Source organism: Aspergillus luchuensis, chromosome 1 (assembly GCF_016861625.1).
Source record: "Aspergillus luchuensis IFO 4308 DNA, chromosome 1, nearly complete sequence".
Taxonomy (NCBI): Eukaryota; Fungi; Ascomycota; class Eurotiomycetes; order Eurotiales; family Aspergillaceae; genus Aspergillus; species Aspergillus luchuensis.
The window spans coordinates 4,359,692-4,374,480 of record NC_054849.1 but is presented as its reverse complement, the minus strand read 5'-3'; the positions used below and the strand labels follow the sequence as shown (position 1 = coordinate 4,374,480).

The following is a 14,789-nucleotide window of genomic DNA, read 5'->3' as shown; positions in this document are numbered from 1 at the left end:
CTAACATGTCACACGGGTCAAATTCGACCCCGCAGTAGTACCTGACTCGTGTGTGGTATATGTGATCAGTAATGATTTGCTGAGCTGGCGAATAATGTGCATACTAGGCACCGTCTCAAAGGCCGACCTGTCGGTGGGTTGCCAGGCAATTTTAAACTGTTATTTCTTTTCCCGGATTACTCGAAGGAGAGATACATGTCCGATGTACTCCAAGTTATCTACAGTTTCATTTATATGTAATGCAATGGCCTCCTTCTCCATTCAACCCCGCCGTAGCCTATTCTTGATAACACTCCGTATGTGATTGAGAAGTGATTTACAGAGCTGGCTGATAAGACACATTGGTAGGCACCGTCTCACAGGCAGACCTGTCGAATAGGCAATGAACAACAGGCAATATCCGAAGTCCGAGTATAGGAATAGTATATTCGAATTTAGCTACAAAATCACAAATTTTGGAGCAGTCTCACTGCGGGATTCGACAGCAACTCAGCCGCACCACCCTAATCACAAGCGTTGCTGTCGTAAGCCCGCCCCATCCCCTCAGCAGAGAGGCCGATCAATCGACTGATTCCCCCAAAAACACTCAGCTCAAAGATATGGATCCTCCCGACCCATTTCCTCCCGATACAGTCGATGAATCATTCCGACCCGCCGTAGTTGTAGTTGAGGTAGCGCTCCCACCGCTGCCGTTGCTTGTGATGTCTCCGGTATGAAAGGTCTTGGTGCCGTTATTATTGTAGGTCACTGTGTTCCCGCAGTTTGTGTTGGTGGTGTTTCCACAATTGTTCGATGTCGTGTTGCCACAGTTATTGCTCCAAGAGAAGCTGTTCCCGTTACTGCTCTGGGTCCAAGGCGCGTTTGTCCATGCCCATGGATTTGTGTTGCCCGAGTTGTTTCTCGCAGAGCTCGAGGTATAATACGGGTTCGACATGTTGTGAGAAAGAAAGACAAAATCAATTCAAGTGTAGAAATGAGTAGGCGAACAAGCAAGTCAGCGAAACAGATATAGGTGTAGAACAATTGTCTAGAGGATCAAACGGGCAGGGAAACGCCCCTTCTTATACAAGAGATTGATTGTCTCTCGAACGTTCTCTCTAAATACCACCTGTGCCATGCTTCTATGTGTCTGTGTCACACCGCATTCCCGCCATGCAGGTTTGTTAATGGCAGGTCTTGATGGTTCGGACTGCAGGTCCCAATGCATAGAGCGCCTAGAAGGGTTTGCACATATAGAGTAATACTTCGTATGTGGATGTAAAAGAGTTCGTTTGATAAACTCATTCCAGTGCTTTAGAAGAATTATGATCTACCAGGTAGATCAGATTGGATTTGATAGCTGGCCATAAGTGTAAGTAGAAAGTTTCAGCTTCGGCTGCTTTCAAAGCGGGATGGTGAAAAGGAGAAGAAAGAAAAAGTAAATAAGTAACATAAAAATGAGACTATGGTGGTTCTCAAAACTAATTTCAGTGTCATACAAATTAGGTTTACAATATGCACTCCTCAGGTCAGAGGTTAATGCGAATGGTTCGGAGTGTCAAGATCCTGACCCTCTTTTGAGATTTCCTGACCCCGGGTGTCTAAGGGCTCTAAGGGCTATTAAGGGTGTAGGAGATTGCTTCTTAACCTCAGAAGAGTAGGTTATCTTGAAGAGGGTCGGGATCCTGACACTCTGACCCCTTCACACTAATTCCTGACCACTTCTTCATTATACTTCCTCGGAAATATACATAGCGAATATCAGCAGCTGAGAAGTGGGCAATGCGCTCTTGATCTCCTATTTGTCGTCGATGCTTATAGGTTTTACCCATATAGACCTCAAACCGCTGCACGAAAACCCTATCTTCAAGCCAATGAAGATCAATTCAGCTCTCGATAACTATTCACAGAGAACAATGCATTATGTTGAGGCGCGCTATATAAAGAAAGCAAAACAGCAAAAGAAAGTAAAAGAATACGGTAAAAGTATATTTTATTGACTATCTAGAGTATAGAGTAAGATGAATTAAACAAGGTACTTGTTATGGCAGTCTAAATATTAACTATATAACCAAGCTTGGAGTATTTTACTAAGCTAATCTTAGCGGACCGCATTATTATAATGGGGCGGACCCTTTATCATGGGTTAAGCTTATCCCATCTTCAAATCCTTTTTATTTTTTTCACCCTCACTTCTTTCCTCTTCTTCCCACCCAAATCCGATTTCCCAGTTCATTTCGAACATCGCTTTGCTTGCATAATTGCTTCCATCGATTGTAAGATATTTCCCACTTCACCTTGGATAAGCCCTTGCCAAGAAAGCCATCTCATCTCCTGGTCTTAAGTGCCGAGATGATTTTGGATAGATCTCTCACTCTGTCCCACCAGCATCCTTCAGAATAGTCTGCAAGATGTCAACTTTTACGGCCTGGCAGGCTGATCTGTTCCTTTTGGTAAGACTTCTTACCCAGCGATTATATGCATGTTTTGACGATATTCCAGGAGCATTGGCAGAAAGATTCGCCGCTATCCGTTGAAACCCAACGCGAGGAAATATTCGCTAAATACGTGGCACTCGGAGTCTGCGGCCGCGAGGTAATTTGATTTTAGCCTCTCATTCTTTCAACCAGAAAACTAACCTATCGAATTAGCCGTATCGAAACCAGCAGCGAAGATTAGAGAAGAGGTCTGTTCGAGGCCTTCCAGTACCTAGTCAAGAGCTACTGGCTCGCATCCGCCTACCTGCTGAGCGTGACTTGAACGAAGATCCATGTTGGCTCCGCACCTGCTACGATCCTTCTACAGAAGGCTCGTGGGCTCGGATTCAAGATTACATCGATACCAAGGTCGGCGGTCCAGTTACAGTTTTCAACGACTCATCTTTGTATAACTTTGGTTCCAACTGGGAGAAGATTTTTCTTCGTGTCCCACAGCTACTGGATAATACTTGTCTGTTTGAAGAATATGAAGAGAATGTCCAGGAGGCCCTAGAAGAGGGATTTGAATCCGACGAGACGGATCCCCATCGTGCCGAGGAAAGCGGCTATGACCCAGAGGAGGATGGCAACCCTTGGATTTGTTTTTATTCGGAGTACCTCTTCCGTTTAGCGGCGGGACACATCTACGTCGTTGATGAAAAAACGTTGGCCTCCGAAGGCGCTGACGCAGGGACTGTCCTCATCATCTGGTACGACGAGTGTGGACGAGCAATCCGTTACTATCGTGAGAAAGCGATGCACGCAGCCGAGATTGCGAATCTCGACCCTTGTTATCTCAAGGAACGTGCGTGCTGGAATAATGCGGAAATCGGCGAATCCTATAAGTGGGGTGCACCCTTAGGGCCTCCCTATAGATTGGAATGAACCGCGAAGAACCCTCTGAGTGGGAGATTGCATCTCAATGGGCTCACCTGAAATACAACGATTTTAGCTTCGATTTGTACAACCAATACATACCGTCTATAGCTGGACATCAACCGCCCATCTATAACCTCATGTGTGAAAGAAAAGAATAGAAAAGAAAAGCAGAAATCAAGAATTGTATCACGTTGTGGATGCTTAACTGATTCTCGTGAGCTACCGAGCCGGATACGTGAAGTCTACAGCAACATAGTTACTGATAGGACATTCTACTTTACCCTGTTTATAGAATGACAATGAAGGACCTCAAGTACCAAAGAGGAGTGAGTAATCGTGGTATTCAAATTGAATATAAAGAGATAAACACTCGCGAAATATTTCACACTACTTATGCCGTAAAGTCTGTCTGCAACAGCCATGCAGTGTATTAAAGAGAACAAAAGAATATTTCAGAGTCAGTACCGGCCATCGGATTAGACAAGATACTATCGCTTCCCACGGGTCTTTGATGCCCTGTGCCCTCCGGTAACTGAGTCCGTCAGGTCTTCTCCGACGGCAGCGATTTGTTAGGGTTCCAAAAGTGGAAATTGAAAGAAATGACCTCCGGCTGCTCTGCCGGGTTCCATTTCCCTCAATCGAACAATGCCTAAAGACATTCTCTGGCTGACCAGCATTGACTCCTTACATGATTTTATTGTAAAGGATACATTACCTATACATGTTGGCAAAATGGCTGGTGAGCAAGAGAATAAATGGTTCACAGAGCAGCTTCCCCTTTACATCCGAACACTGACAGGCCGATGCCGCGATAATGTCTATGGGAGTGTTCTTATTTATGAAATTGCTTTCCAAGTAATCGGTGACTACGCAACATCTCAATTTCATCAAGGTATACACGAACAACACCGGCCCTAAATACAATCTTTCCAGAGTGTCCACCAGCCGGCCGACGGTTCGCCAATGGGAAAGATTCCCGCTACTGGGAGCAGCCGAGGGAAACGCACCGGAAGGGAAAAGCCTCCACTGCGGAGCTAACAGGGCTGCTAAAGACCCTGTGGTTCCAATTGTGCTTTTTCAACCTTTTCCCCGACCATATCAGAGCACTTCCGCATCGCCACATTGGCATCCAGTCAGACTTGGGCTCATGGGGGTAGCCGTATGCTCAAATTAGTTCCTCATTCCTCGTCTGACCTCTACATTATATCCTGGTTGTGGGCACCTTGGGCTTAAAATTTTTTCTGTGTGTTTCTCATTAGCCGGCAACCCCCCGCTCATCCTGCATTGCAAATAGAGGGGTGATATCACGCACATACGGTTAGGCCCCTTATAGCCGAACGGTCTGCGGTAGCTCGATACCTTTTCTATCGTCGGAAGGGCGATAAAATGAGGTCTTCCGCCGATTTAGACATAGAAAAGACGGACGGAAACCGTCCAAGCAACAACATTCCAACCTTGCCTGGTTCTCATTGTACTGATTCTCCCCAGTTCGGAGAAAAGGTCCTGGATGGTACAACCGGCACTCGTGAGTATCGTGATTTTCATGATGAAAGTCCAGCCATCAACGTGACGGAGGAACAGTCTCATACAGAGGTCCAACACGATTGCAGCCTACCGCAGACAGAGACAACGCTTGAAGATGGTCTCCAGAGACCCTCATCAAGAGCGTCCGGCTCAGACAGCTCCACACACAGCGCCCCGATGACTCGAGTCACAACGGATGCAGATGGAAACACTTATCCTGAAGGCGGTTTGGAGGCCTGGCTAGTTGTCTTTGGTAGTTTCATGGGTCTCTTTGGCTCCCTTGGCCTGGTAAACACCATTGGAACTTTCCAGGCCTACATTGAGGATCACCAGCTGAAAGAATACAGCTCTGGAACCACGGGCTGGATTTTTGGCATGTACGCCTTTTTGACCTTCTTCTGCGGTGTACAGATAGGTCCAGTCTTCGACGCCAAGGGTCCTCGATTCTTGGTCTTTTCGGGTGCCGTACTGGTCATCATCATGATGGTAGCTCTGGGTTTCTGCACCCAGTATTGGCATTTCATGCTGGTCATCGGTGTCGCTGGAGGTATTGGAGCCTCGCTCATCTTCACCCCCGCAATAGCCGCGATCGGCCATTTCTTCAACGAGAAACGTGGCGTTGCAACTGGCATTGCTGCCACAGGTGGCTCCGTAGGAGGTGTTGTCTTCCCTCTTACCTTGGAGGCCTTGTTCCCCAAGATAGGTTTTGCATGGGCAACCCGGGTGGTTGCGCTTCTTTGCCTTATCTCAGTGGCCATTGCGTGTTTGTTGATCAAGTCTCGATTGCCCAAAAAGCCCGCTGTAAAAGAAAATATGCTGCCCGATTTTCGTATTTTCCGGGAACCAAAATTTGCTCTTACCACAGCTGGCGTCTTCTTCATCGAATGGGGCCTCTTCATTCCGATCAGTTACATCTCTTCCTATGCCTTGGCTCATGGCGTTTCCTCCAAATTTTCGTACCAGATCCTGGCGATCCTCAATGCGGGTTCGTTCTTCGGTAGAGGGATCCCTGGGTTTGTGGCCGATTATTTGGGACGGTTCAATACGCTCATCGCCACGGTTGCGTTATGCCTCGTCTGCAACGCGTGTCTCTGGCTTCCGGCCGGCAACAGTGTACCTGTCATGGTTGTGTACTGCGTCATTTTTGGTTTTGCAAGCGGCAGCAACATCAGTCTGACCCCTGTTTGCATTTCTCAGCTGTGTAAGATCGAGAATTACGGCAGGTACTATGCTACCGCGTACACGATTGTGAGTTTCGGGTAGGTTATCATGTACCTGTCAGGGTTCCACAAGTATGAGCTAACCACCTTCTACAGCACGCTTACGGGCATTCCAATCGCGGGTGAGATCCTGTCCCGGTGCAATGGCGAGTATTGGGGCTTGATTACCTTCACGACTTGCTGCTACGCTCTTGGCCTCATCTGCGTCACGTTGGTCAAGGTAATTCACGTTGGCTGGCGTCACCCACTAGCGATATACTGAGGGAATAACATCCGAATCGGGCATCCATGACTATCTATGCGACAAAATGAGCAATTTACCTGCCGCTACTGACGGAAAAAAAAAACAACAAAAACTTACCCACTATTGTCTAATAGACTCACGAACCTAACGATCCCCATGACACTTCAAGACATGGAATCTAGAGCGGTCCAAACATGGTACCGTCAAAACTCTTAGCTTAAGCCCTGGCCTGTGGCTATCTGCCGCACATCAATGTCTAATCCTTACAAAATCACTCAATGGACCCATCAAATCGAGTAGCATATTACCTTCTAGCCCAGTAAATAAACCGACTAGAACAACCACCAAGACCAATCGTGAGGTGACCATAGACCTTAATTCTCTGGTGCGGCGTCACCTGATAGCGACATCATCGTCTAGAACCCCCATGACATCTATCAAGCATCATGCCGTTACCTTTCACATGACTATATAAGCCCTCTTCAATCTCCCCTTCAGCTGCGACGCTTCAAGCCAGGTCAATTGCAGCCTCTCCCTTTCAAAGTCCCCTCTCCATCTCTCTTTTCCTTCTTCTATACTTAAACCCATACATCAAAGAAAGCAATCCATCATGTACCTCCGCACCTCCCTCCTCGCCCTGGCCCTCGCGTCCGCCGCCCTCTCCGCCCCCGTCGACACCGTCGACAATGGCAACGCCCCAGCCAGCGTGCCCGCTCCCACCGCAGCCCCTGGCCAACCCGGGGATGTCAGCGCCGCCAGCATCCCCGGCTTCCCTGGCATCACAGCCACCGTGACCATCACCATCTCGCTGCCCTGCGCCGGTGTCACCGCAACCATCGGCCCCGCCGACAAGGGCCTCGAGGCTCGCGCCACAGACGCAGTTCCTAGCTCTAGTGCCTCTGCCTCTGTGATCAAGCCTACCAGCAGCAGCATCAGAGCCCTGTCTACCTGCCTGGCCTCTCCGTCTTCCACTGGCGCTGTAGTGTCTGGCTGTGCTGACGACGACGATGATGATGATGATGACGATGACGACGACGACGACGATGATGATACTGACAATGGAAACGGCAATGGAAACGGCAATGGGAATGGAAATGGGAATGGAAATGGCCCCTCATTCATCCGGAAGCCCATTCAAACTACGTCCACTAAGACATCCGTGACTTCAGTCCCTACTGCTACCTCAACAACCTCACAGAAGACGACTGACTCCGCGGACCCATCTGCAACTGCTACTGCTACTTCTACTCCCGCCATTCTACTCCCATCTCCAACTGAGAGCTCCTCAAAGGGAAGCGATAGCACTACCACCACCACAGAAGCTACATCCAAGACTAAGACCGACACTGATCCATCATCATCTACATTTCTCACTCTGCCTTCCCCTTCGTCTTCCTCTTCGGCAGCAGACAAGACCACCACCAGCAGCATTTCTACCACGACAGAGAACCCATCCCAAGACCCATCAACTACTGCTACTGCTACAGCTACAGCTAGTGACTCCACATCCGCCTCTGAAACCAAAACCAAGCAAGCCACCACAAAGTCTTCTCAGGACCCAAGCACCACTTCTACATCCACATCCACATCTACATCCACAACCGAGACCAAGTCCACACCCACCACAACCAAGAAATCCAAGATCAAGCGCGGATTCGCAGCAAATGCTACGGGGATTATCGAGGTTCCGCCATTGAAGCCGAAGCCTACTGGTGGTCGTTAAGAATGGGATACGAAAATGGGTATTTGAATTAGTTTAAAGGGAGATGGGGACGACGGAAGGGGGGTGAAGTCTTTGCTAAGTTGGTAGTTTAGGTAACAACTTTTGAGAGTTTGGAGAGTAGGGATAAAATAAAAAAATTGTTTGTTGGTTGCTTGGTATATCTTTCTCGTACTTTTCTATGTCTAGCTAGTTAGATTCAAATGTCTTAGTTTTGGCTCGACTTGATCCATTCGTTCGTTCGTTCTTTTGAGGGAGGGCATAATGGGTATAGAAGGTAGGTACGTAGGCAGTTGTTCTTAGATTGCTTCGTGATGGGTAAATAGTATGAGTCTCACACATACACACACACACACACACACACATTCTCTCTCTCTCTCTCTCTCTCTCTCCCTGTGTGTGTGTGTGTGTGTGTGTGTGTGTGTGTGTGTTCTGATTGGTGGTGAGGACAAAGAAATAAAAAGTGTACTCTGTCAACTCCAGATGAAATTGATTCAGATTGCGCCTGGTTCTACCTACTTAGCTACCTAGCTACCTTCATTGCTTTTGCTCTAATAGATACCACGAGAAAATGTAACTTCCTTAAACCAACGTCCCTACTACAAGGAAGAGTGTCGGCATACGCCGACAGTGTGAAAATGAAAATGTAGAAGAAAAGGAAAAGTTATGGCTGATTCAGGTCTTCCTGATCCCCAACCAAGGGGCTCATCTGCTAGTGTGAAAAGATTAAATACAATACAAATAGGAAGGAGAAGATGACTCGGGTCGCAAAAAGCATGCGTTAGAAGGGGGAACGAGTTTAGATGAGAAGAGAAAAAAGAGCTGCCGGGCAAATAACTGGAACATATGCAAGAGAATTTCCGCAAGCAAAAGCAGAAGGATGCTGGCTCCCTTGACCATTGCTTGACTCGCCCGTATTTGTCTTCATTCCATGCCGCAGGTTTATATGGAGAAACCCCGCCTGTGGTTCCTTGCGCCAAACACCTTACACCAGAGGTTTACTGGCATAAACAGTAACAACCGAAATCAAAACACACTATAGTATAGGCAGATGAGAAAGGGAAGAAGAGAGAGGCAAAATGAGAATTGCCATGGCTCGGCTGTCGACAATGTTACCAGCGACAAACGTATGCAAAAGCGGGAAAATCGACCGAGAAGCTGGGGAAACGAAGCGAAAGCGGAAGGCGTATGCGGTGGGACATAAGATGTAAGTTTTCCCCAAGGGAAACACAGAGGAATAAAACGAGATGGGGTGCCAAGAATAGGTCACCAGGCCAAAGAACATTTCTTACAGGCGCAGCATAAAGAGATAGGGTATAAGGTTTGCATCGAAGCCATTCGGAAAGATGAAAGGAAAACAAGCGAAAGGATATCTTGAGAGCGTCTCACGAGCTGTTGGACCGCAGCAGTGCCTGATAGAACCCGTTAGTATGACAAAGGTCCTTTTCGCAACGGTGCAGGTGCAAGACTCACCCTTTCGACGGCAAGCTCATCCGCTCGGTCATTTGGGCTTGCGAGGCCACCACCACGATTAATGGTACTGGTTGCGGTCACGGATCGAGGTTCCAAACCCGGGCGCTGTTGGCTCTTGCCATCAGGCCCACTGTGATGGACCGGGTGCATTTCACCACTACTTGAGATGCGCGACTCCTTGCTCTTCTCCAAAAGGGAACCACCTAACGTAGCACATTTGAGGATGGTCTGCATCATCTGGTTCTGCTTCAGAGGTTTCGACAGGTACTCATCCATCTGGGCCTGGATACACTTCTCTCGATCACCCAACATGGCGTGTGCAGTTAGCGCGATGATCGGTGTCCGGCTGAGACCACTTTCCCTCTCATACTCCCGGATCTTGCCAGTGGCTTCGAAGCCACCCATGACTGGCATCTGGACATCCATCAGAATAACATCGTAGCGCCGTTGCTTTACGGCTTCTACAGCCTCGAGACCGTTGCTGACGACAGAAACGTTGTGGTTGTGTTTCTCGAGTATCTTCACAGCCAACTTCTGATTGACGTCGTTGTCCTCCGCCAGAAGGATGTCGAACGACCGGGAGTGGTCCGTAGTGATGGGTGTAGACCGTCCCTCAAGAGCAGGCAGCATACCATTACCGAGATCAATCGGCTGACAGGGCGTGGTCATATAGGAGCTGATACCGAGGTCGAGGGCAGACTTCAAACTGACGCAGACCAGCGGGCATACCAAGACAATAGGAACGTACTTGAAGTCATCGAACGTCCGCAGCAGCCGAGCAGTGGCCACCGAGTCCACGATTATCACATCATAGGCATGGCCGGATTCTTTGCCGGACGGGTCCTGGATCTCAGGCGGCGGAACATGATCCTCGTTCCGCACCACTAACGGTTCCAGGTCGATCTGTTTGAGCATCTTCATCACATTCTCGGCCTGGCCACCATTCTCGCCCTTGTCGATGAAAAGGACACGGTGGTTCTTGTACGGCATCAGCTGCGAGGCGATGACGCTCAAAGACTGGTCCGCCAGTTTGACCACGCAGGTGAAGTGGAAGGTACTGCCATGGCCATATTCCGAAGTGACCCAAACATCACCACCCATCAGGTTCACTAGGCGCTTGGAGATGGACAGACCAAGACCGGTTCCACCAAACCTCCTGGTAGTCGACCCGTCGGCCTGCTGGAAGGTGTCGAAGATGAGGTCTAGCTTGTCCTCCTCAATACCGATACCTGTGTCGGAGACGGAGAATTCGAACGCATACTCATCTGCCGCGCACTGCTCTCGATCCGATTTGCAGATGGTGAGCTTGACCTCGCCGTGCTCGGTGAACTTGATGGCGTTGCCGACAAGATTGAGGATGATCTGCCGCAGACGGAAGGGATCACCGATGACATAGTCAGGAACGGTGTTGTCCACCTGGTATGTCAAACTCAGGAACTTCTCGTTGGCCTTGACGGCTAACGTCTTCAGGGCGTTGAAGACGGTTCCCCTCACGGTGAACGGGATGCTCTCGATCACCATACGGTTCGCTTCGATCTTGGAGATATCGAGTATGTCATCAATAATGGTGAGCAAGCTGTTTGCCAGGTTGTGCACGACATTCAACATCTCTCGAGTATACGGCTTGAGATCATCAGTGTCCAAGGTCAACTGCGTCATCCCGATGATACCGTTCATGGGCGTCCGAATCTCGTGACTCATGTTCGCAAGGAACTCGGATTTGGTGCGGTTGGCCAATTCTGCAGCTTCCCTGGCGGCCGTGTTACGTTGAATACTGTCTCGGAGGTTGGAAACCATCTTGTTGATCTTCCGCTTCAACTCATCCATTTCGCCGGATGCGTTGACCGTGATGAGCTTGGTGAAATCGCCGTCCGTGGCGGCATCCGTAATCTCACCGAAGGCGCGCACCTGCGACGTCAGGTTTTCAGCCATGGTATTGACGTCTTCTGTAATCTCCTTCCATGTTCCAGCGATTCCTTCGACGTTAGCTTGACCACCCATCTTGCCATCCACGCCGACATCGCGGGCCACCTTCTTCAGTTCAGTTGCGAATTTGGCCAGTCGGTCAACCATGTGGTTGATGGTGACCTTCAACGTGAGTATTTCTCCTTGTGCATGGACCTCGATCTTCTTGCTCAGGTCACCCTTTGCAATGGCTTGCGTAACGTCTGATATACTCCGCACTTGGGAGGTCAGATTCTGGGCCATGGTGTTCACGTTGTCGGTTAGATCCTTCCATTTGCCTTCCACATTATCAACCTTGGCTTGACCGCCCAGTGTACCATCCGTGCCGACTTCACGTGCGACCTTGCTGACTTCGAAGGCGAAGGTATTCAGCCGGTCCACCATGCCGTTGATCGTGCTCTTCAAATCCAGGATTTCACCTTGGACATTCGCCGTCACCTTCTTTGTCAAATCACCCTTGGCGACGGCGGTGGTCACGTCGGCGATCTCCCTGACCTGGGTGGTCAGGTTGTTGGCCATACGGTTGACATTTTCGGTTAGATCCTTCCATGTGCCCTCCACATCGTTGACGGTGGCTTGACCACCCAGGACACCATCCGTACCGACCTCCTTGGCGATCTTGGTGACTTCTTGTGCGAACTGCCGTAGTTGGTCAACCATGGAATTGATGATATTCTTCAACTCTGCGATCTCCCCCTTGCAGTTCGCCTGAACCTTCTGCGTCAAGTCACCCTTCGCCACAGCCTTGGTAACCGTGGCGATATCTCGCACTTGTGTCGTAAGATTATTCGCCATGGCGTTGACATTAACCGTGAGTTCGTTCCACATGCCTTGTACCCCTTCGATTTGGGCCTGTCCACCAAGCACACCTTCCGTACCGACGTCACGCGCGACGCGGGTGACCTCCGTTGCAAATGTTCTTAGCTGGTCCACCATGGTGTTAATCGTCTGTTGCAGTTCCAAAATTTCACCCTGGGCCCGGCTTTCGATCTTCTGGCTCAGGTCACCGTGGGCGACCGCTGTCGTGACCGCAGCGATTTCACGGACCTGATCGGTGAGATTCTTGGCCATTATGTTGACGTTCTCCGTCAACTCTTTCCAGATACCATGCACCCCAGTGATCTGAGCCTGACCACCGAGTATGCCCTCTGTTCCGACCTCTCGTGCGACTCGCGACACCTCGCTACCAAAGACTTGTAGTTGATCCATCATGGTGTTGATTGTACGCTTGAAAGTGGCAATTTCGGGGTCCATCTCCAACGGGTGAATCTGCACCTTCATGGACAGGTCACCATTTGCGACCTGGGTAATGATGCCGCCGATTTCCCGGAGGGCCTTTTGGAACGCTTCGTTGGCCTGCTGGTGCTTGCGTAGCTCCCGCTCCAGCAAGACCACATCTTCGTTTTCGACCTTGGTCAAAGCCCGTCGTGTTTGCTCCTCCTGTTGTTGTAATTCGTCACGGACCTGAGCAATGATATCCTTCTGAAAACTTATTTCCTCCGCTTGTTTCTGGACATGATTCCGTAGGTAGCTGATATCCTCCTCGCGTACCAAACGTGTCCTTGAGTTCAGTTCCTCATCTTCATCACTCTCCTCATCATCGATGTCTTCCTCCACTTCGTGGTCTTCCGGTTCGATGGCCGATCGCCTGGATCCATGGGGTGGTTGTTGTGTTTTTTGATGCTGTGAGAGGCAAGAGTCAGAACCGTCACGGGACGAAACACGAGAGAGACCAAAGGACCAGAGGAAATCAGCGTCCTCCTCGCCGGGAGTGAGAGAGGACTGGGAGGATTTGGGGGTTGACTGGTGGTGACTGACATTTTGGAATTCCAGATGACGGACTCGTCGGACCAAAGCTTCCAACTCCTGTTCAAAAGCCGCCTTTGCCGAACTTGATTCCCCCGGGAGTTTTGCGAGTTTTGTGTCGTAGCCATTGGCGGGAGGGTGGGAGAATTCGAAGTCGAAGGGAGGAGCGCTGGAGGAAGGAGTTTCTTTCGCAAGACCTCTCAGGATGGCAGCAGCGGCCGCGAGCGTTTCGTCCGCGCCAGCCATTGTGCCCTAGGACGTCTCAGTAAACAACGGACATAAGTACATATGCAGGTCGTGAAGAAATTTCTGTTCGATCCCCGATGCGTCTAAAAATTGCCACACCACATGTGAGAAATATTCAAGGCGATAGAGAGGTGATGATAAAAAATGGTGGCAAAAAATGGAAGATAAAAAAATTCAGAAAGCGCGTAGGATGAAGGACATGAGATGGAGATGGAGATGGGAGGGGAGATAGGAGGAAGGGCGAAAGTCTATCGAGAGGTGACGGGAGTCGACTCCGAAGATAATAAGATTTGGAGACACCTCAAAAGAGGGGAGAGATGTAAGAAAAGGGAAAACGGTAAACCTCCAGGAAAAATCCAAGAAAAAGATTTTTGGGAAAGATCCAAAAAGGTAAAACAAAATTATCGAGAAACGGAGGTCAAAAAAGGGCGAAGAAGGGGAATGAGGGGAAAGCAATCAATGGAGAGTAAATGGGAATGAGAAAAAGGAAGAGGAAAAATGTGGATGTTGGACAATGATTGGACGGGTAATAAAAGGAAAGAAAGGAAAGGGAAAATGAAAAAAAGAGAGAGGTTCGGAGGAGTCGAACGCTGAGGGGGGAGGAGAGAAGAAAGAGGAGGGAAAAGGACCGCAGGGGAGGAGGAAGGGAAAGGCGATGAAAATCGAAATGGATGGATGGGGATGGGGGGGAAAGAGGAGAGAGGGAGGAAGGTAAAACGGAAGTAAAGTGGGAAAGCACAAGAATGGTATTCGAACGGGCAGGCTATGAATTAGCTTACCTGACGGGAAGCCGTGTTACTGACACACGAATGATCGGGCGACACTGCTAGGACGACATGGGGTGTCTTGTGGAGAGGGCGAGAGGTCGAAGAGGTTCAAGATCGGTGGGTTTGTGGTGTGGACAAGGGGGGGGGGAAGAAGAAGTGTGGTTGTTGGTGGTGGTCGGGAAAGGCCTTGGGAACAGGACCAAGAAACCAGACGGACGGATAAGATTCAAGCGGGCAGGACAGTTGCAGACAAAGAAGGAAGAGTGCGTGAGCAGCTGAAAGGTCGGGCGGGGAGGAGGGAGAGGGAGGGAGAGAGAGAGAGAAGGGGAGTTAGAATGGGCACACGAAAGAGCACCGAAAGGGGGCAAAGTTCGGTTTGGACTGGAGCGGAGTGAGGGATTCGATCAGTCAGCGAGAAGGCGAAGGGAGAGCGTGAAAGTGGAAAAGAGGAAGACGAAAGTGTGAGGAAAGGGAAAATGAAGAAGCAAG

The 14,789-nt window shown here is 49.5% G+C and overlaps 5 protein-coding genes across 5 annotated transcripts; 3 read left to right on the top strand and 2 right to left on the bottom strand.

The window, feature by feature from the left end:
- Positions 1–586: 586 nt before the first annotated feature.
- Positions 587–934, bottom strand: AKAW2_11460S (uncharacterized protein; the record flags this gene model as incomplete). The annotated part of the gene is made up of 1 exon (XM_041683947.1): positions 587–934. One exon carries the CDS (start codon positions 932–934, stop codon positions 587–589), a length of 348 nt encoding a protein of 115 aa, XP_041538180.1.
- A 1,456-nt stretch (positions 935–2,390) lies between these two features.
- AKAW2_11459A (uncharacterized protein) lies at positions 2,391–3,341 on the top strand (the record flags this gene model as incomplete). Its single annotated transcript, XM_041683945.1, has 3 exons — positions 2,391–2,432; positions 2,482–2,574; positions 2,631–3,341. 3 exons carry the CDS (start codon positions 2,391–2,393, stop codon positions 3,339–3,341), a joined length of 846 nt encoding a protein of 281 aa, XP_041538179.1.
- A 1,380-nt stretch (positions 3,342–4,721) lies between these two features.
- Positions 4,722–6,341, top strand: AKAW2_11458A (MCT family MFS transporter; the record flags this gene model as incomplete). The annotated part of the gene is made up of 2 exons (XM_041683944.1): positions 4,722–6,118; positions 6,176–6,341. The coding sequence occupies 2 exons, from the start codon at positions 4,722–4,724 to the stop codon at positions 6,339–6,341; spliced, it is 1,563 nt and encodes a 520-aa protein (XP_041538178.1).
- A 592-nt stretch (positions 6,342–6,933) lies between these two features.
- Positions 6,934–8,046, top strand: AKAW2_11457A (uncharacterized protein; the record flags this gene model as incomplete). Its single annotated transcript, XM_041683943.1, has 1 exon — positions 6,934–8,046. One exon carries the CDS (start codon positions 6,934–6,936, stop codon positions 8,044–8,046), a length of 1,113 nt encoding a protein of 370 aa, XP_041538177.1.
- Positions 8,047–9,428: 1,382 nt separating this feature from the next.
- Positions 9,429–13,533, bottom strand: tcsC (putative two-component osmosensing histidine kinase (Bos1); the record flags this gene model as incomplete). The annotated part of the gene is made up of 2 exons (XM_041683942.1): positions 9,429–9,455; positions 9,517–13,533. The coding sequence occupies 2 exons, from the start codon at positions 13,531–13,533 to the stop codon at positions 9,429–9,431; spliced, it is 4,044 nt and encodes a 1,347-aa protein (XP_041538176.1).
- Between the last annotated feature and the right edge of the window lie 1,256 nt (positions 13,534–14,789).